At 51.6% G+C, this 20,379-nt stretch overlaps 1 protein-coding gene across 3 annotated transcripts in view; it reads left to right on the top strand.

The window, feature by feature from the left end:
* Positions 1-20,379, top strand: part of LOC137339904 (collagen alpha-1(XVII) chain-like) — a 148,823-nt gene that overhangs the window by 101,319 nt on the left and 27,125 nt on the right. For all 3 annotated transcript variants that reach the window (XM_068001961.1, XM_068001963.1, XM_068001960.1), the window contains 13 exons: positions 2,535-2,621; positions 2,975-3,025; positions 4,299-4,316; positions 6,038-6,079; positions 8,309-8,392; positions 9,712-9,771; positions 10,996-11,055; positions 12,064-12,132; positions 13,140-13,271; positions 14,383-14,475; positions 15,376-15,483; positions 17,118-17,222; positions 20,053-20,205. In XM_068001961.1, coding sequence (XP_067858062.1) covers positions 2,535-2,621; positions 2,975-3,025; positions 4,299-4,316; positions 6,038-6,079; positions 8,309-8,392; positions 9,712-9,771; positions 10,996-11,055; positions 12,064-12,132; positions 13,140-13,271; positions 14,383-14,475; positions 15,376-15,483; positions 17,118-17,222; positions 20,053-20,205 — 1,062 coding nt within the window. The remainder of the gene's footprint in view (positions 1-2,534; positions 2,622-2,974; positions 3,026-4,298; positions 4,317-6,037; positions 6,080-8,308; positions 8,393-9,711; positions 9,772-10,995; positions 11,056-12,063; positions 12,133-13,139; positions 13,272-14,382; positions 14,476-15,375; positions 15,484-17,117; positions 17,223-20,052; positions 20,206-20,379) is intronic.

The raw sequence follows: 20,379 nt of genomic DNA, 5'->3' as shown, positions 1-20,379 counted from the left end.
CATGTTGTGGTCGCTCGTTCCAAGGGGATCCTTAACTAGGACATTATTAATTAATCCTGACTCATTACACAGGACCAGGTCCAAGGTTGCCTGCCCCCTTGTAGGATCAGTTACATACTGCTCAAGAAATCCATCCCTGATGCACTCAATGAACTCGTCCTCAAGGCTGCTCTGCCCAATTTGATTTGTCCAGTTAATATGATAATTAAAATCCCCCATAATTATGGCTGTTCCCTTATTACATGCCCCGACTATCTCCTGATTAATACTTCTTCCAGCAGAGTTGCAACTATTAGGAGGCCTATATACTACGCCCACTAATGTTTTTTTTCCCTTATTATTCCTTATCTCCACCCAAACTGTTTCATTATCTTGATGCTTTGTCCCAATATCATTTCTCTGTATTACAGTGATTCCTTCCTTTATTAACATAGCCACCCCACCTCCCCTTCCTTCCTGCCTGTCCTTCCTGATTGTTAAATACCCTGGCATATTTAATTCCCAGTCGTTGTCACCCTGCAACCATGTTTCTGTAATGGCCACAAGATCATACCCATACGTAGTTATTTGTGCTGTTAACTCGTCCATTTTATTACGAATGCTACGTGCATTCAGATAAAGAACTTTCAAATCTGTTTTGTGACGCTTAGTTCCTGCTTTTTCCTTTTTTAACACTTTACCTATTACTCCATACCTTCTGTCCCTTCCTGTTACGCTTTCCTCTCTCTCCCTGCTCAGGTTCCCAACCCCCTGCCACTTTAGTTTAAACCCTCCCCAACAGCACTAGCAAACACTCCTCCTAGGACAGCGGTCCCGGCCCTGCCCAGGTGCAGACCATCCGGTTTGTACTGGTCCCACTTCCCCCAGAACCGTTTCCAGTGTCCCAGGAATTTGAATCCCTCCCCCTTGCACCATTCCTCTAGCCACGTCTTCATTTGAAATATCCTCCTATTTCTACTCTGACTAGCACGTGGCACTGGCAGCAATCCTGAGATTACTACCTTTGAGGTCCTATTTTTTAATTTACCTCCTAACTCCCTATATTCTGCTTTTAGGACCTCATCCCCTTTTTTACCTATATCGTTGGTGCCTATGTGCACCACGACAGCTGGCTGTTCGCCCTCCCCCTCCAAAATGTTCTGTAGCCGCTCCGAGACATCCTTGATCCTTGCACCAGGGAGGCAACACACCATCCTGGAGTCTCGGTTGCAGCCGCAGAAACGCCTGTCTATTCCCCTTACAATTGAGTCCCCTATCACTATAGCTCTGCCACTCTTTTTCCTCCCAGCCTGTGCAGCAGAGCTACCCGTGGTGCCAGGAAGTTGGCTGCTGCTGCCTTCCCCTGATAAGTCATCCCCCCCAACAGCATCCAAAGTGGCATATCTGTTTGAGAGGGGGATGGCCACAGGGGACCCCTGCACTACCTGCCTGCATCTCTTACTCTTCCTGGTGGTCACCCATTCACTTCCTGCCTGTATACCCTTTACCTGCGGTGTGACCAACTCGCTAAACGTGCTATCCACGAGTTTCTCTGCATCGCGGATGCTCCACAGTGAGTCCACCCGCAGCTCCAGCTCCGAGATACGATCGGTTTCCTTGTACATGAGTCACTGAAAGCTAACATGCAGGTGCAGCAAGCAATTAGGAAGGCAAATGGTATGTTGGCCTTTATTACAAGAAGATTTGAGTATAGGAGTAAAGATGTCTTACTGCAATTTTATAGGGCCTTGATGAGACCGCACCTGGACTATTGTGTACAATTTTGGTCTCCTTACCTAAGAAAGGATATACTTGCCGTAGAGGGAGTGCAATGAAGGTTCACCAGACTGATTCCTGGGATGGCGGGATTGTCATATGAGGAGAGATTGAGTAGACTAGGCCTGTATTCTCTAGAGTTTGGAAGAATGAGAGGTAATCTCATTGAAACATACAAAATTCTCACAGGGCTCGACAGGGTAGAAGCCTGTCTGGGGAGTCTAGAACCAGAGGTCACAGTCTCAGAATAAAGGGTAGGCCACTTAGAACTGAGATGAGGAGAAATTTCTTCACACAGACGGTGGTGAATCTTTGGAATTCCCTACCCCAGAGGGCTGTGGAGGCTCAGTCATTGAATACGTTCAAAACAGAGATCGATAGATTTCTAGATATTAAAGGCATCAAAGGATAAGGGATAGTGCAGGAAAATGGCGTTGAGGTAGAAGATCAGCCATGATCTTGTTGAATGGCGGAGCAGGCTCGAGGGGCCAGATGGCCTACTCCTGCTCCTATATCTTATGTTCTTATGTTATGTTCTTACCAGAGCCAGAGCACGGCTCACGGTAAAATGTGCGAGGGTCTTTCTCCATCTGCTGAGCACTGAGTGCCGTAGGGCGACTGCACAGAACACAATCTTGAGACTAATAGTGACGCCCGCCTGTGTAGTCCATCTGATGATATCGCACAGTCCCTTCCTGTTTTCAATGACCCCCACCTCAACCTGACTGAAAACTCCTCACTCTTAAAACTCCTCACTCTTCTTTCACTCTGACCTACAGGCGAAGGAAGACCAGGACCCCCAGGAGCCCGTGGACCCCCTGGGCCACGAGGAGCAGCAGGAAGTGATGCTTCATCAGACTTCGGAGGTAACCATTCAATATTCGAGCACATCAGTTACTATCCCAGGATATACAACCACCAAATCACAGCTGTTTAACACGAGCGCATGTCAGTGGATTATATAGTAACTGTTTAATACGAGTGTATCAGTGGATTTATAGTAACTGTTTAACACTAGTGTGTGTGAGTGGATTTACAGTAACTGTTTAACACTAGTGTGTGTGAGTGGATTTATAGTAACTGTTTAATACGAGTGTGTGTCAGTGGATTTACAGTAACTGTTTAACACAAGTGTGTGTCAGTGGATTTATAGTGACTGTTTAACACGAACATGTGATAATTTTGATGAACACTTGATCACACTTCCTGTCTCTCACAGGGTCTCTGTTTGCCGGACCCCCTGGTCCTCCAGGACCTCCCGGACCCCCAGGTAAACACATGCCTTTTATTTGGGATTTTGGCCCGTTTCACAGTCCGCCCCCATACACCCCTCCTTCTGCCTTCATTCTATTCGTGTTAGCGCTCACATTTCACGGAGCTGTCAGTATTCCCGTTAGTGGGGGTCAGCAATCACAGGGTGAGGAGGTCGGGGTCACAGGGTGAAGGGGTCAGGGGGTGGGGGGATCAGGGGTCTCAGGGTGAGGGGGTCAGGGGCCACAGGGTGAGGGGGTCGGGGTCATAGGGTGAAGGAGTCACGGATCACAGACTCCCACAATGCATGTGAGGGGGAATGAAGCGAGGGGACGAGTGAGGGGAGTGAGGGATCAGCAGTCAGCAGCCGAAGGGAGAGGCAGACAGCAGATTAACAACGTCTTGTTGCAAACTGCAGATGACGAAATGTGGTGTTTCCCCTCTCTGATGGGGATTGGTTGCTGCAGTGAATCATAAGACAGGATGGATGAGGAAGGTCATCGGCCAATTGGAGCTGATCCATCCAGAAAGACTCCACAGTCCCCATCTCACTGCCCACCTGGGTCTCCAGTGATTCCACTCACTGACTCAGAGTCCAGTCCAAGTCTTGGTCACTCATTGGACAGACAAACCCCTGACACGAGCCCTGCATTTGCTTTCGATAACGTGAAGTAATTTTCCCAGATTTACCTTCTCAAGACATTTTACTATATGCAGGACTTCGATAAGGCCTGCTCTCCAGGCTCAGAGCCCCGAGTCTCTCAAGCCTTTCCTTATACCCGGGGTCAGCCTCCTGACTCTATTCTGCAGCCCCTCCCAGTGACCAGCACTGGACACTGGACACTGGACTCAGGCTGCAGTCTGAGCCCAGCATTGCATTGTTGGAGCAGGAGGGCCACGGATTTGATGATGTAGCTGAGCGTTCCATTTGCTTTGACCTTTCACCTCCGAGCTGGCATTAAATCTGTCAGTCTGGACCCCGTGTAGCGTTCACAGTCACTCCAGAACTGGTTACCCAGCGCTCTGTGCTGACTGAGAGGGTCCCTGCTCTCGGGCTCAGTGTTAATGCCAGGTTTTGATTATAAGATTGCGATTATTGACATACATCGGATCCAGGATTGGAGATCGGAACCAGGGAGAAACAATTCCATTACTCGTGAGCATGTCCCAATCCCAACTTCTCTTAAACTGCCTTCATTCTACATTGAATTGTATAAAAGGGGATTGGGTGGTAATATCCAGTACAGTGTAACGGCATTAATGCAAAAACACTCTCTCTGTTTACATTACAGGTCGGCAGGGATACCAAGGTAGGTCCTTTCTATAATGGTAGGGGAGAGACAAACACACACACGTAGGGTATAACAGTGTTACAGTGAGGGGTGTGGGGTATAACAGTGTTATTGTGAGGGGTATGGGGTATAACAATGCTATTGTGAGGGGGTGTGGGGTATAACAGTGTTACAGTGAGGGGTGTGGGGTATAACAATGCTATTGTGAGGGGTGTGGGGTATAACAGTGTTACAGTGAGGGGTATGGGGTATAACAATGCTATTGTGAGGGGGTGTGGGGTATAACAGTGTTACAGTGAGGGGTGTGGGGTATAACAGTGTTACAGTGAGGGGTGTGGGGTATAACAGTGTTATTGTGAGGGGTATGGGGTATAACAATGTTATTGTGAGGGGGTGTGGGGTATAACAGTGTTACAGTGAGGGGTGTGGGGTATAACAGTGTTATTGTGAGGGGTGTGGGGTATAACAGTGTTATTGTGAGGGGTGTGGGGTATAACAGTGTTACAGTGAGGGGTGCGGAATATATCAGAGTGTTACAGTGAGGGGGGTGGGGTATATCAGAATGTTACAGTGAGGGATTTTTTTTTATTCGTTCATGGGATGTGGGCGTCACTGGCAAGGCCAGCATTTATTGGCCATCCTTATTGCCCTTGAGAGGGTGGTGGTGAGCCGCCTTCTTGAACCGCTGCAGTCCGTGTGGTAACGGTTCTCCCAGAGTGCTGTTAGGAAGGGAGTTCCAGGATTTTGACCCAGCGACGATGAAGGAACGGCGATATATTTCCAAGTCGGGATGGTGTGTGACTTGGAATGGAACGTGCAGGTTTTGTTGTTCCCATGTGCCTGCTGCTCTTGTCCTTCTAGATGGTAGAGGTCGCGGGTTTGGGAAGTGCTGTCGAAGAAGCCTTGGCGAGTTGCTGCAGTGCATCCTGTGGATGGTGCACACTGCAGCCACAGTGCGCCGGTGGTGAAGGGAGTGAATGTTTAGGGTGGTGGATGAGGTGCCAATCAAGGGGGCTGCTTTGTCCTGGATGGTGTCGAGCTTTTTGTTTTTTGTAGCGAGATTGTACAACTAAGTGGCTTGCTAGGCTGTTTCAGAGGTCGATTAAGAATCAACCACATTGCTGTGGGATGTGGAGTATATCAGAGTGTTACAGCGAGGGATGCCGAGTATATTAGAGTGTTACAGTGAGGGGTGCGGGGTGTATCAGAGTGTTACAGTGAGGGGTGCGGAATATATCAGAGTGTTACAGTGTGGGATGTGGGGTATATCAGAGTGTTACAGTGAGGGGTGTGGGGTATATCAGAGTGTTACAGTGAGGGGTGTGGGATATATCAGAGTGTTACAGTGAGGGGTGCGGGGTATATCAGAGTGTTACAGTGAGGGATGTGGGGTATATCAGAGTGTTACTGTGAGGGGTGCGGGGTATATCAGAGTGTTACAGTGAGGGATGTGGGGTATATCAGAGTGTTACAGTGAGGGGTGCGGGGTATATCAGAGTGTTACAGTGAGGGATGTGGGGTATATCAGAGTGTTACAGTGTGGGATGTGGGGTATATCAGAGTGTTACAGTGAGGGGTGCGGGGTATATCAGAGTGTTACAGTGAGGGGTGCGGGGTGTATCAGAGTGTTACTGTGAGGGGTGCGGAATCTATCAGAGTGTTACTGTGAGGGGTCCGGAGTGTTCCGGTGTTACACTGGAGACTGATCACCTCATGGATTTCCTCTTCTCTCTCTGCAGGTGAACCTGGTCAGCCCGGATTGCCAGGCCTGGCAGGAGGGGGTAAGTCTCGACCGTGTTCTGCCCATGGGGTAAATCGGAGAGACTGCTATCCCACTGTAAGGGCAGTGTTGTTAGTCTCAGTGCCCCAGGATGACCCAGATCGCTCTCTCCAGACTCCTGCTGAGAAGTTTGCGAGTGTGGTCATCTAGTGGAAATGGGATGGCGAGGGCTTGTGTTGCCCCTGGTGATTAAAACCCTTAGCGACAGTCAGCCTGGATCTTCCCCCCGAAGTGGTTGCACCGCCTGAGGTGGGTGAGGGTGGGCCCTCGACCCCGCTGTGACTCCAGCCCACCTACCTGGGTCGGGGGTCATTGCACAGGCAGTGTGGGGCGTGTCTGTGACACTTGCTGCAGGACCAGAACGGGGCGAAAAAATTAAAGGGTTAAAAGGCGACCGAGTTTTAATTTTAATGACATCAAGTGGAAGCTGAGCCTGTGTTTGGATGATGTCTCCGCGGACATCCCCGGTTTGCTTCAGCCTCTCCCTATCGGCACCCCTGATGGTTTGCACCTGAACCCACTCGGACAGTAGCCTGGGGAGATCCAGTAACCCACGGGTTTAATTACCCCCTGTCCCACTGCGATTACAGTAACCCACGGGTTTAATTACCCCTGTCCCACTGTGATTACAGTTACCCATGGGTTTAATTACCCCCTGTCCCACTGTGATTACAGTTACCCATGGGTTTAATTACCCCTGTCCCACTGTGATTACAGTTACCCATGGGTTTAATTACCCCCTGTCCCACTGCGATTACAGTTACCCACGGGTTTAATTACCCTCTGTCCCACTGTGATTACAGTAACCCACGGGTTTAATTACCCTCTGTCCCACTGTGATTACAGTAACCCACGGGTTTAATTACCCTCTGTCCCACTGTGATTACAGTAACCCACGGGTTTAATTACCCTCTGTCCCACTGTGATTACAGTAACCCACGAGTTTAATTACCCCCTGTCCCACTGTGATTACAGTAACCCACAGGTTTAATTACCCTCTGTCCCACTGTGATTACAGTAACCCACGGGTTTAATTACCCCTGTCCCACTGTGATTACAGTAACCCACAGGTTTAATTACCCTCTGTCCCACTGTGATTACAGTAACCCACGGGTTTAATTACCCCTGTCCCACTGTGATTACAGTAACCCACGGGTTTAATTACCCCCTGTCCCACTGTGATTACAGTAACCCACGGGTTTAATTACCCCTGTCCCACTGTGATTACAGTAACCCACAGGTTTAATTACCCTCTGTCCCACTGTGATTACAGTAACCCACGGGTTTAATTACCCCTGTCCCACTGTGATTACAGTAACCCACGGGTTTAATTACCCCCTGTCCCACTGTGATTACAGTAACCCACAGGTTTAATTACCCTCTGTCCCACTGTGATTACAGTAACCCACGGGTTTAATTACCCCCTGACCCACGGTGATTACAGTAACCCACGGGTTTAATTACCCCTGTCCCACTGTGATTACAGTAACCCACGGGTTTAATTACCCCTGTCCCACTGTGATTACAGTAACCCACGGGTTTAATTACCCCCTGACCCACGGTGATTACAGTAACCCACGGGTTTAATTACCCCCTGTCCCACTGTGATTACAGTTACCCACGGGTTTAATTACCCCCTGTCCCACTGCGATTACAGTTACCCACGGGTTTAATTACCCCCTGTCCCACGGTGATTACAGTTACCCACGGGTTTAATTACCCCCTGTCCCACGGTGATTACAGTTACCCACGGGTTTAATTACCCCCTGTCCCACTGCGATTACAGTTACCCACGGGTTTAATTACCCCCTGTCCCACTGTGATTACAGTTACCCACGGGTTTAATTACCCCCTGTCCCACGGTGATTACAGTTACCCACGGGTTTAATTACCCCCTGTCCCACGGTGATTACAGTTACCCACGGGTTTAATTACCCCCTGTCCCACGGTGATTACAGTTACCCACGGGTTTAATTACCCCCTGTCCCACGGTGATTACAGTTACCCACGGGTTTAATTACCCCCTGTCCCACGGTGATTACAGTTACCCACGGGTTTAATTACCCCCTGTCCCACGGTGATTACAGTTACCCACGGGTTTAATTACCCCTGTCCCACTATGATTACAGTTACCCACGGGTTTAATTACCCCCTGTCCCACTGTGATTACAGTTACCTGGTGCATTTCACTACCTTGTGCTCACACTCTTTTCTCCTGATCTGACTCCAGCTGGTGGTTCGTTTGTAGCGGGACCTCCGGGACCACCAGGACCTCAGGGACCTCCGGGCCAAAGAGGACACAAAGGGGACCGAGGTCAGTATGTTTCAACTGAAATTAGGTTCTACACTGAAAACATTCACTGACAGCTATCCCCCAGCGGCTACTGGTCGTGTGTGACTGAACCACGCAGATCAGGGGGGCTCCCAGATTCGGTTCCCAAGAAAAGTGTGGGAGGCGGGAAGGGCGGGAGCTGATGTTGGCCTCAGTGCTCCTGGCATAAGCTTGGGGGAAATCAGCCAGGGTCTGTGGGCCCTGATCAGCATCGACCATTCCCGCTGGAAAGCACACCTGTGTGGATACTGAGGGGAGTGTAAAACAGCCCATGGACACTCACAGTCTCAGCTCACGTAAATGGAGAGTGACTGTTTGTGTTGGAGAGCTGCAAGTACCCGAGGAAAGAGTGGGCTTGTTCAGGAGAGGAGGAGAGAGAAAAGGGAATAAAATAATCATAAATCCGGCGATGGGCAGCGCCCTTTCCTGGAGAGGGGAAAGCGGAGTCGGGGGGGTGAGGAGCACGTTGCGGGGGGGGCGGAGTGAGTGGAGATCACTGGGGAGGGAGAGCGCGGAGGGGAGGTGATTGTGATTTGTTGACAGTCAGTCAAAACGGGCTCATTTCCGACAACACGACCTGGTGGGTCATGTTTATTTTGTTCATTCTGGGGATGTGGGCATCGCTGGCAAGGCTGGCATTTATCGCCCATCCCCAGTTGCCCTGAGAAGGTGGTGTTGGGCCTTCGTCTTCAACCACTGGTAGCAGGTTTGATACAAATGAGTGTCTTGTAGGCCAATTCAGAGGGCAGTTAAGAATCAACCACGTTGGTGTGGGACTGGAGTCACATATAGGCCCAGACCGGGTAAGGACGGCAGGTTTCCTTCCCTAAAGGACATTAATGAACCAGTTGGGTTTTTACGACAATCCGACAGTTTCATGGTCACTTTTACTGAGACCAGATTTTTATTTCCAGATTTATTTTAAACTGAATTCAAATTCTCAAACTGCCCACAGTGGGATTCACATTCCCTGGATTATTAGTCCATTAACAGAGGCACTAAACCACTGTATCCACATTCTGGGCATGCTCAATACCTCAAACATTCGTGAGCAGCCCGCTGACAAAATCCCGGGATATTTTACACATCGACAGGCCATGAGCCTTTCCAGAGACGGATCTTTCCATTTCATATATTGACTGGTGACTGGGTAATGTCACAGTGTCACTCAGTCACCTCACCGAGGCTCTCTGTCTCTTACAGACCGGGTACAGCGTCTCACTGAGCACATCACAGAATGTTCAGTCCCACACAAAACAGGCCCACGCTCACACTCTCTCCTCATCCATTTGTGTTGCTAGGTGACCAAGGGGAAGTCGGAATTCCAGGCGCTCCCGGTATTCCCGGACTCTCACCACGAGGTAGGAAGGTTGTTCACTGTTGTCCTGCTCAATAATCCCCGGATTCCCTCCTCAGAATGTCTTTGCCTCCTGAGGGCACCCACAGTAGGTAACTGGGGAGGAAGTAGGTGGGTTATACCTGCGGAATGACCCCAGGCCAGTCCTGCCCTTGGGGGGGCCAGTCCCAGTCAGGGAGGGGTGGTGGTGGCGGGCTGTGTCGGGGAGATGGTGCCAGTCGTGGGGGGGTGGTCTCAGTCGGAGAGGGGGGGGGGGGGGGTGGTCCCGGTCGTGGGGGGGGGGTGGTCCCAGTCGTGGGGGGGGGGGTGCCAATCATTGGGGGGTGGTCCCAGTCATGGGGGGTGGCCCCAGTCGGAGGGGGGGGTGTCCCAGTCGGAGGGGGGGGTGTTCCCAGTCATGGGGGGGTGTCCCAGTCGTGGGGGGGGGTGGTCCCAGTTGTGGGGGGTTTGGTCCCAGTCGGGGGGGCAGTGGCCCCAGTTGTGGGTGGGGGGTGGCGGTCTCTGTCGGGGAGATGGTCCCAGTCATGGGGGAGGAGGGAGAGTCCCAGTTAGGGGGGGTGGCGATCTCTGTCAGGGAGACGGTTCCAATCGGGGTGGGGAGGCACTCCCAGCCGGGGGGCCGGTCCCAGCCGGGGACACTACTGTAACTGACCTTGTTGCATCCGATTTAGGGTGAGGAATAATCAGCCAGTGACTCCTGTGAGTGGACAGGATTTACTTCCAAATTAGAAGAACTTGCATTCATATAGCTCCTTTCAGGACCTCAGGATGTGCCAAAAGCCTTTACAGCCAATGAAGAACTTTTGAAGTATAGTCACTGTTGTAATGTAGGAAACGCGGCAGCCAATTTGCGCACAGCAAGATCCCGCAAATTGCAATATGAAAATGACCAGATAATCTGTTTTTAGTGATGTTGGTTGAGGGATAAATATTGGCCCAGGTCACCGAGGAGAACTCCCCCTGCTCTTCTTCGAATAGTGGCCGTGAGATCTTTTACATCCACCTGAGAGGGCAGACAGGGCCTCATCCGAAAGACGGCACCTCCGACGGTGCAGCACTCCCTAAGTACAGAGAGTGGGGATGGCCGAGGAGCTGTACCTCAGTCAGAGTCGGTGGACTTGGGAGGGTGCGAGGATTGACGGAGGGGTTGGATTAATGTAAAGGTCCATGGCTTCCTGCTCACAGAATGTGAATCCGCACTAACCGCCTGTGTCTCTCCATCCTACAGTTACAAGCGGAGGAGGACTTCAGGGACCCCCTGGGCCTCCTGGCCCACCAGGAGCTCAAGGTGAGGGTCACTCTAACAAAAACATTTGCCTTAAACCGTTAGGTACGAGCCAGATCATTCAGGGTGGAGAGACAGGAGCTGGGCCCAGGCCAGGCTGATCCAGGCCGGTGGTAAGTGGCTCTGTGAATGGCCGGTATCACAGGACTTGGGCCTTGTCTCCACGGGTCCTGCTTAAAGTCACAAGTTTGTTAAATTTAACACTGGCTGAAAGGGACCTGATCCCAACCCATTCTACACAGCTCCCTGCACCTCCGATAAAAGAAACACAGCCTACAACCCGCTATATAACACTGTAGCCTGTAGAGAGTCTCAATATCTAATACTGTACACTATAGGAAACCTCGGTATATAATACTACAATCTATAGGAAGTGACCGTATATAATATTATAGCTTATAGGAAGCCTTGATATATATTAGTGTAGCATACTGAATGCCTCAGAATGTAAACTGTAATCTATAGGATTCCTTGGTTTGTCATACTGTAATCTATAGGATGCCTCAGTTTACAATACTGTAATATGTTGTATATGCTGTAATCAATAGGATGCCTCGGTATATACTGTGATCGATAGGATGCACTGGTATATACTTCAATCTATAGGGTACCTATGTATACACATGGATCTATGGGGTGCCCCATGCACATTGTGATCTGAAGGATGCCCTGGTATATACTGTAATCTATGTGATGCCTCTCTATATGCTGTGATATATAGGATACCTCCATATACACTGTAATCTATGGGATACCTCCGCCAATATTGTAATCTATAGGATGCCTCAGTATTCGCGGTGATCTATAGGATACCCCATATATTCTGTAAACTACAGGATATCCCCATATGCACTGTGATCTATGGGGTGCCTCCGTATATACTGCAGTCTGTAGGATACCTCAGTATACATTGCAATCTATAGGATACCTCTGTATATATCGTAATCTATAGGATGCCTCAGTATATACTGTGCACTTTTCCTCCCATTTAACTGCTCTTCCATTTCCCAGGTGCTCCCGGAGTTTCCGGATTAGGCTCCAGGGCTGACATCAGGCAGACAGTGATTGAGTACCTGCAGGGTGAGTATCCATGGGAACCCTGTTCAAGTTACACTGAACTGAAAATGACACTGTGTTTTACTGTATCGCACACTGATGCAGCCCCTTCATTAACAAATAATGCCGCAGTGTGCATGGGGGTAGAGTGCACAGAGTTACAGGACACGAGGTCGGGGGGAGGGGATCTAGCACACCTATCATATTGTGCTCATTGGATTCAGTGCACAGAGGGGGTTGTACAAAGAATATGTATTGCAAGACCGTTATAGTGCACGAACGGTATAGTGCAAGACCGGTATAGTGCAAGACCGTTATAGTGCACGAACGGTATAGTGCAAGACCGTTATAGTGCACGGGCGGTGTAGTACACGGGTGGTGTAGTGCAAGACCGTTACTGTGCACGGGCGGTATAGTGCAAGACCATTACAGTGCATGGGCAGAGTAGTGCAAGACCTTTATAGTGCAAGACCGTTATAGTTCACAGGCGGTGTAGTGCAAGACCGTTGAGAGTGCACAGACGGTATAGTGCAAGACCGTTATAGTGCATGGGCGGTGTAGTGCACAGGCAGTTTAGTACGCAGGCAGTGTAGTGCGCGGGCGGTATAGTGCACGAGCAGTACAGTGCACGGGCGGTATAGTGCACGGGAGGTGTAGTGAACGGGCGGTATAGTGTGTAAGGGAGGTGTAGTGAACGGGCGGTATAGTGTGTAAGGGAGGTGTAGTGAACGGGCGGTATAGTGTGTAAGGGAGGTGTAGTGAACGGGCGGTATAGTGTGTAAGGGAGGTGTAGTGAACGGGCGGTATAGTGTGTAAGGGAGGTGTAGTGAACGGGCGGTATAGTGTGTAAGGGAGGTGTAGTGAACGGGCGGTATAGTGTGTAAGGGAGGTGTAGTGAACGGGCGGTATAGTGTGTAAGGGAGGTGTAGTGAACGGGCGGGAGAGTGTGAACGGGCGGAATGGTGAGTGCGGGAGGTGTAGTGCACCAGGCCTTCTGGGGAGTGATTTCAAGCTACTTTGGTTTCTTTCAGCCGATGGTGTTCGGAGATCGATCTCAGGACCACCAGGTCCTCCTGGACCCCCAGGGCCCAAAGGAGACCAAGGAGCACTTGGACAGCACATGTACACGGAGATCTCGAACCACGTCATTGACTACATGAGAAGTACGATCGAACCGTCCTGTCAGTGTTTCCAGTCATTGAGGGTCTGGGCCGCACCTTCATGGTCAGAGGCAAAGACTCGTACAGAACAGATAGGTTCCAGGATCCATCCCACTTTAGTGTGTCTCACACCCACTGTGATCAGGGTTTCTGCTCATTATTGCCGACAGCAGGGTCCTGCTCGAGAGAGCTCCTGGGTGGATGTCGAGTGAGGAAAGGATCAGGTTGTGGTGCCCACCTTGATTAAATAGCCTACGGACATTCACAGTTTGAGTTCACATGTGAAGAGTGGCTATCAGGTACCAGATGGTGTCTGGCACCTATCGAACTGTACCCCAGCAATGGTCAGTGCCCATAGAACTGTACCCCAGCAATGGTCAGTGCCCATAGAACTGTACCCCAGCAATGGTCAGTGCCCATAGAACTGTACCCCAGCAATGGTCAGTGCCCATAGAACTGTACCCCAGCAATGGTCAGTGCCCACAGAACTGTACCCCAGCAATGGTCAGTGCCCACAGAACTGTACCCCAGCATTGGTCAGTGCCCATAGAACTGTACCCCAGCAATGGTCAGTGCCCATAGAACTGTACCCCAGCAATGGTCAGTGCCCATAGAACTGTACCCCAGCAATGGTCAGTGCCCATAGAACTGTACCCCAGCAATGGTCAGTGCCCATAGAACTGTACCCCAGCATTGGTCAGTGCCCATAGAACTGTACCCCAGCATTGGTCAGTGCCCATAGAACTGTACCCCAGCATTGGTCAGTGCCCATAGAACTGTACCCCAGCATTGGTCAGTGCCCATAGAACTGTACCCCAGCAATGATCAGTGCCCATAGAACTGTACCCCAGCAATGGTCAGCACTTTCAGGAGAGGGAGAAAGAAAACTGGGGAAAAGATAACATCTGATTAATGGGTGTAGGGATCAGGGTAGGGGATCAGAGGCATTGATGTATGTGGGGGTCAGACAGGTTGATATATGTGGGGGTCAGAGGGATGGGGTACTCTGGGGATTTGAGGGGTTGATGTATGTGGGGGTCAGACGGGTTGATGTATGTGGGGGTCAGACGCTGGCCACTTGTGTCGTTCTCAGACTGATGTCCGTGTTTTCCAGGTTCGGGAGTCGGTGTGGGGGTGAGGGGACCTCCCGGCCCTCCTGGCCCACCAGGGTCATTATCGAGCGCTGATCTGACTCTGTATCTGCAAAGTAAGTACGGAGACAGCTGGGAGTGTGTTACTTGGTCCTGTGCTTCCCACTCTTACAGCTGAAGGTGGGATGGATGAACAGGACATTGTACACGGGAATAGAGACCGGAGTCCGGAGTGAGGCTTCTACAAATCCCTGGGTGCAGCAGAGATTTTGCCAATATGACCCAGTCTTAACGATCAGCACAGATCATGTCTTCCTGGCTAGTGATTCTATCCCAGATCTGTTGCAGCATTGGACAGTGTAGAGGGAGCTTTACTCTGTATCTAACCCTGTACCTGCCCTGGGAGTGTTTGATGGGACAGTGTAGAGGGAGCTTTACTCTGTATCTAACCCATGCTGTACCTGCCCTGGGAGTGTTTGATGGGACAGTGTAGAGGGAGCTTTACTCTGTATCTAACCCGTGCTGTACCTGCCCTGGGAGTGTTTGATGGGACAGTGTAGAGGGAGCTTTACTCTGTATCTAACCCGTGCTGTACCTGCCCTGGGAGTGTTTGATGGGACAGTGTAGAGGGAGCTTTACTCTGTATCTAACCCGTGCTGTACCTGCCCTGGGAGTGTTTGATGGGACAGTGTAGAGGGAGCTTTACTCTGTATCTAACCCGTGCTGTACCTGTTTGGATTAGAAACTGTCTCCATTCTTCACTGACATCACTCGCCTTGATATGCATAAAATTTGCCCAGAAGATTTTAAGAATAAAGAATCTGGACCTGATTGTGGGGTCAGTCAGGTAGAAAGGTTCCCTCTTCGCTCCCTGGTGATGTGCTGGGGGTGGGTGGAGCTGGTTAGTCCCAGTATACAGTGAATGTGACTGGAACTTTGTGATCTGTCGGTGTTTGTGACATGGGTTTTGGTTTAGTGTCTGAGATTCCCTGACAGTCTGGGTCTGTGTCCTACAGGTGAGGATGTCCAGCGATATCTCCGTGGACTCCAGGGTCCCTCTGGCCCTCAAGGGGGTGGTGTGAGCCGGTCGGAGATGGAAGCTTACATCACCGATTACAGCCGAAGTAATTCTCCAATTCCATTTCTCAAACTCTGTGTCTACCGTAAATTCATGGGATCTCCTTTTCCTGGCTGTCTTTGCTGTTTATATGTGCGTGTGGTACACACATAGTAAGGTGTGTAGTCTGTGTGTACACACTGAGGGTGGTGTGAGTGTGAGCCTGTACACACTGAATGTGTACCCGCGGGTGTTTATGACCCCTCTAATATATAGTGTGTGTTGCAAAGTGCCCCCTGGTGGAGTGAAATGCCCGGAGGTGCCAGTGGAACATAAGTCGGGCGTGGCCTATGGGTGACCGTTCCCCCCACCGCCACCGGGGGCACCGTTCCCCCCCCCCGCCGCCACCGGGGCCACCGTTCCCCCCCCCCGCCGCCACCGTTCCCCCCCCCCCGCCGCCACCGGGGGCACCCTTCCCTCCGCCGCCACCGGGGGCACCCTTCCCTCCGCCGCCACCGGGGGCACCGTTCCCCCCCGCCGCCACCGGGGGCACCGTTCCCCCCCGCCGCCACCGGGGGCACCGTTTCCCCCCCCCGCCGCCGGGGGCACCGTTCCCCCCCGCCGCCACCGGGGGCACCGTTCCCCCCCGCCGCCACCGGGGGCACCGTTCCCTCCGCCGCCACCGGGGGCACCCTTCCCTCCGCCGCCACCGGGGGCACCGTTCCCCCCCGCCGCCACCGGGGGCACCGTTTCCCCCCCCCCCCGCCACCGGGGGCACCGTTTCCCCCCCCCCCCCGCCACCGGGGGCACCGTTCCCCCCCGCCGCCACCGGGGGCACCCTTCCCTCCGCCGCCACCGGGGACACCGTTCCCTCCGCCGCCACCGGGGGCACCGTTTCCCCCCCGCCGCCACCGGGGGCACCCTTCCCTCCGCCGCCACCGGGGGCACCGTTCCCTCCGCCGCCACCGGGGGCACCGTTCCCCCCCGCCGCCACCGGGGGCACCCTTCCCTCCGCCGCCACCGGGGGCACCGTTCCCTCCGCCGCCACCGGGGGCACCGTTTCCCCCCCGCCGCCACCGGGGGCACCCTTCCCTCCGCCGCCACCGGGGGCACCGTTCCCTCCGCCGCCACCGGGGGCACCGTTCCCCCCCGCCGCCACCGGGGGCACCCTTCCCTCCGCCGCCACCGGGGGCACCGTTCCCTCCGCCGCCACCGGGGGCACCGTTCCCCCCCGCCGCCACCGGGGGCACCGTTTCCCCCCCCCGCCACCGGGGGCACCGTTTCCCCCCCGCCGCCACCGGGGGCACCCTTCCCTCCGCCGCCACCGGGGGCACCGTTCCCTCCGCCGCCACCGGGGGCACCGTTTCCCCCCCCCGCCGCCGGGGGCACCCTTCCCTCCTCGCTTCGCGTGTTTGAGACCAGGGAGTGAAACAGTGTGAGTTCCGCTGTAACCCGTGTAACAAGTCCGGGCTGGCAGCCTCGCGCCCCAGCAGCGGGTAGCAGAGATTCGCCAGTGGGAACACTCCCCACTGCCAACTGGGACTCACCATCGGCCCTTCCACCTGGGGTATTTATCCTCACTGTCAGATCCATACTCCTGGGGGCAGGAGGGGCCCCTCCACCAGACTAACTCGGAGCCAGCCCCCCATGGCAGGTCTCCATTTTGGTTCTCACCCTGTGCCAATTGCTCTTTTCTTTCAGGTTGGGTGGCTGGTTCAGGCCGCCCTGGGCCTCCAGGCCCCCCAGGTCCTCCCGGCACCTCCGGATCCATCTCCTTGGAAAGGGACCTCAGTGCACTGCTCCGGGGTAAGTGTCACCTCAAGTAACCGAGCTCCTAAGGATACAGGTGGGCTTTGAGGGAGCTCGGAGGAGGCCATAGGACTGTGTGGGATTAGAGCGAGGAGTCACTGGGTCCACGGGTTCAGTGGCCTTTCCTCACTCCTTGTATGTTTGTACAGGGTTAGAAAAACGTGTTTCTATCCCCTGTATGTGGGGAGGACAAGTAAACAGCTCACACACAGAGTTAGGATGTGAAATACATTACAGGGGCTGTTTTGAAACAGGCATGGCATTTAAAATGAAATAAGGTAAACAATCGGAGAAGAAATGGAGGTAAATGGAGTAACAGATCAGCCATGATCCAAATGAATGGCACAACATGGCTCAAGAGGCTGAATGACCTCCTCCAATTCTTATGTTCTTGTTGATGTAAAGCCATCACCTCCACAGGGACTGGGGGCTGAATGGTCTCCTTCTGTGACTCTGGTGTCGGAATCGTTCAGCGAAGAGTCAATGATCACACCCAGAGTCCCAGAGACCTTTTCCTTGCCAGTGGACTCCCTTCCATCGAGGGCTCGGGCGCTGTTTCCCATTAAAATGCACATAACCGTATGTTTATCTACATTAAATTCAATCTCTCCCTCCTTAGCCCATACACTTAATCTGCCAATCCCTTGGAGGGTTCACTTCTTCCTTCACATTAGCCAAATGGCCACATGGTTTGGGGTTACCAGCAAGTTCTAGTTGGACTCCTAGCAAGTTGGACTTTCAAAAGGCGTTTGATAAAGTGCCGCACGGTAGGCTTATCATCAAGGTTGTGGCCCATGGAATAAAGGGGGCAGTAGCAACATGGATACAGAATTGGCTAAATGACAGGAAACAGAGAGTAGTGGTGAACGGTTGTTTTTCGGACTGGAGGGAGGTGTACAGTGGTGTTCCCCAGGGGTCGGTGCTGGGACCACTGCTTTTCTTGATATATATTAATGACTTAGACTTGGGTGTACAGGACACAATTTCAAAATTTGCAGATGACACAAAACTTGGAATGTGAAGTGATACATTTCGGTAGGAAGAACAAGGAGAGACAATATAAACTAGAGGGCACAACTCTAAAAGGGGTACAGGAACAGAGAGATCTGGGGGTATATGTGCACAAATCGCTGAAGGTGGCAGGGCAGGTTGAGAAAGCGATTAAAAAAGTATACGAGATCCTGGGCTTTATAAATAGAGGCATAGAGTACAAAAGTATGGAAGTCATGATGAACCTTTATAAAACACTGGTTTGGCCACAACTGGAGTATTGTGTCCAGTTCTGGGCACCGCACTTTAGGAAAGATGTGAAGGCCTTAGAGAGGGTGCAGAAGAGATTCACTAGAATGATTCCAGGGATGAGGGACTTCAGTTACATGGAGAGACTGGAGAAGCTGGGGTTGTTCGCCTTGGAACAGAGACGGTTGCGAGGAGATTTGATAGAGGTATTCAAAATCATGAAGGGTCTAGACAGAGTAGATAGAGAGAAACTGTTCCCATTGGCGGAAGGGTCAAGGACCAGAGACAAAGATTTAAGGTGATTGGCAAAAGAACCAAAGGTGACATGAGGAAAAACTTTTTCACACAGCGAGTGGTTAGGATCTGGAATGCACTGCCCGAGGGGGTGGTGGAGGCAGATTCAATCATGGCTTTCAAAAGGAAACTGGATAAGTACTTGAAAGGAAAAAATTTGCAGGGCTACGGGGAAAGGGTGTGACAGTGGGACTAGCTGGATTGCTCTTGCATAGAGCCGGCACGGACTCGATGGGATGAATGGCCTCCTTCCATGCTGTAACCTTTCTATGATTCTAGTGTGAGTACCTACAGAACCCCAGGGGTCAGTGACCTCGCACAGATCACTTTCTGTGTATCATCACCTTCAGTCTGCAATCCAGTTTTTACATAGAATTACATGGAATGTACAGAATAGAAACAGGCCATTCGGCCCAACTGGTGTTTATGCTCCACATGAGCCTCCTCCGTCTCTACTTCATCTAACCCTATCAGCATAGCCTTCTATTCCTTTCTCCCTCATGTGTTAATCTAACTTCCCCTTAAATGTATCATAGGAACATAGGAACAGGAGTAGGCCATTCAGCCCCTCGAGCCCGCTCTGCCATTTGATAAGATCATGGCTGATCTGTGATCTAACTCCATATACCTGCCTTTGGCCCATATCCCTTAATACCTTTGGTTGCCAAAAAGCTATCTATCTCAGATTTAAATTTAGCAATTGAGCTAGTATCAATTGCCGTTTGCGAAAAGAGTTCCAAACTTCTACCACCCTTTGTGTGAAGAAATGTTTTCTAATCTCGCTCCTGAAAGGTCTGGCTCTAATTTTTAGACTGTGCCCCCTACTCCTAAAATCCCCAACCAGCGGAAATAGTTTCTCTCTGTCCACCCTATCTGTTCCCCCTAATATCTTATAAACTTCGATCAGATCACCCCTTAACCTTCGAAACTCTAGAGAATACAACCCCAATTTGTGTAATCTCTCCTCGTATCTATGCTATTCGCCTCTTCTACTCCCTGTGGTAACAGGTGGCACATTCTCACCACTCTCTAGATAAAGAAATTTCTCCTGAATTCCCTATTGGATTTATTACCGACTATCTTATATTTATGGCCCCTAGTTCTGGTCTCCCTCACAAGTGGAAACATCTTCTCTACATCAATCCTATCAAACCCTCTCACAAAGACCTCTATCAGGTCACCCCTCAGCCTTCTCTTTTCTAGAGAAAAGAGACCCAGCCTGTTCAATCTTTCCTGATAGTTATAACTCCTCAATTTACCAAACGTGCTGGTGATTTTCAAATTCTCTCTACAGATGAGAATATTCGGAGATACTTGATGGGCCCACCAGGACCTCCAGGCCCAGAAGGACCAGCTGGTCATCCAGGTTACACAGGGTCAGAAGCAGTGACCAATGTCCGGCTCGATTACAGAGATATTGCAACCCGTGTCAGAGATTACATGAGGAGTAAGTGTCAGCTGGACACGTGGCAGACGGTGTTCAATGTGGGGAAGTGTGAAGTCATCCACATTAGATCCAAGGAAGACTAATTGGAATATTTCATAAATGGCGAGAAACTAGGAGCTGCGGAGGGGCAAAGGGATTTGGGTGTCATATTTTGGCCTTGGAGGGGGTACAGTG

Source organism: Heptranchias perlo, chromosome 21 (assembly GCF_035084215.1).
Source record: "Heptranchias perlo isolate sHepPer1 chromosome 21, sHepPer1.hap1, whole genome shotgun sequence".
In the NCBI taxonomy this organism is placed as follows: Eukaryota; Metazoa; Chordata; class Chondrichthyes; order Hexanchiformes; family Hexanchidae; genus Heptranchias; species Heptranchias perlo.
Note: the sequence above shows the minus strand (reverse complement) of the source record. Positions and strands in the feature narration are given on the sequence as shown.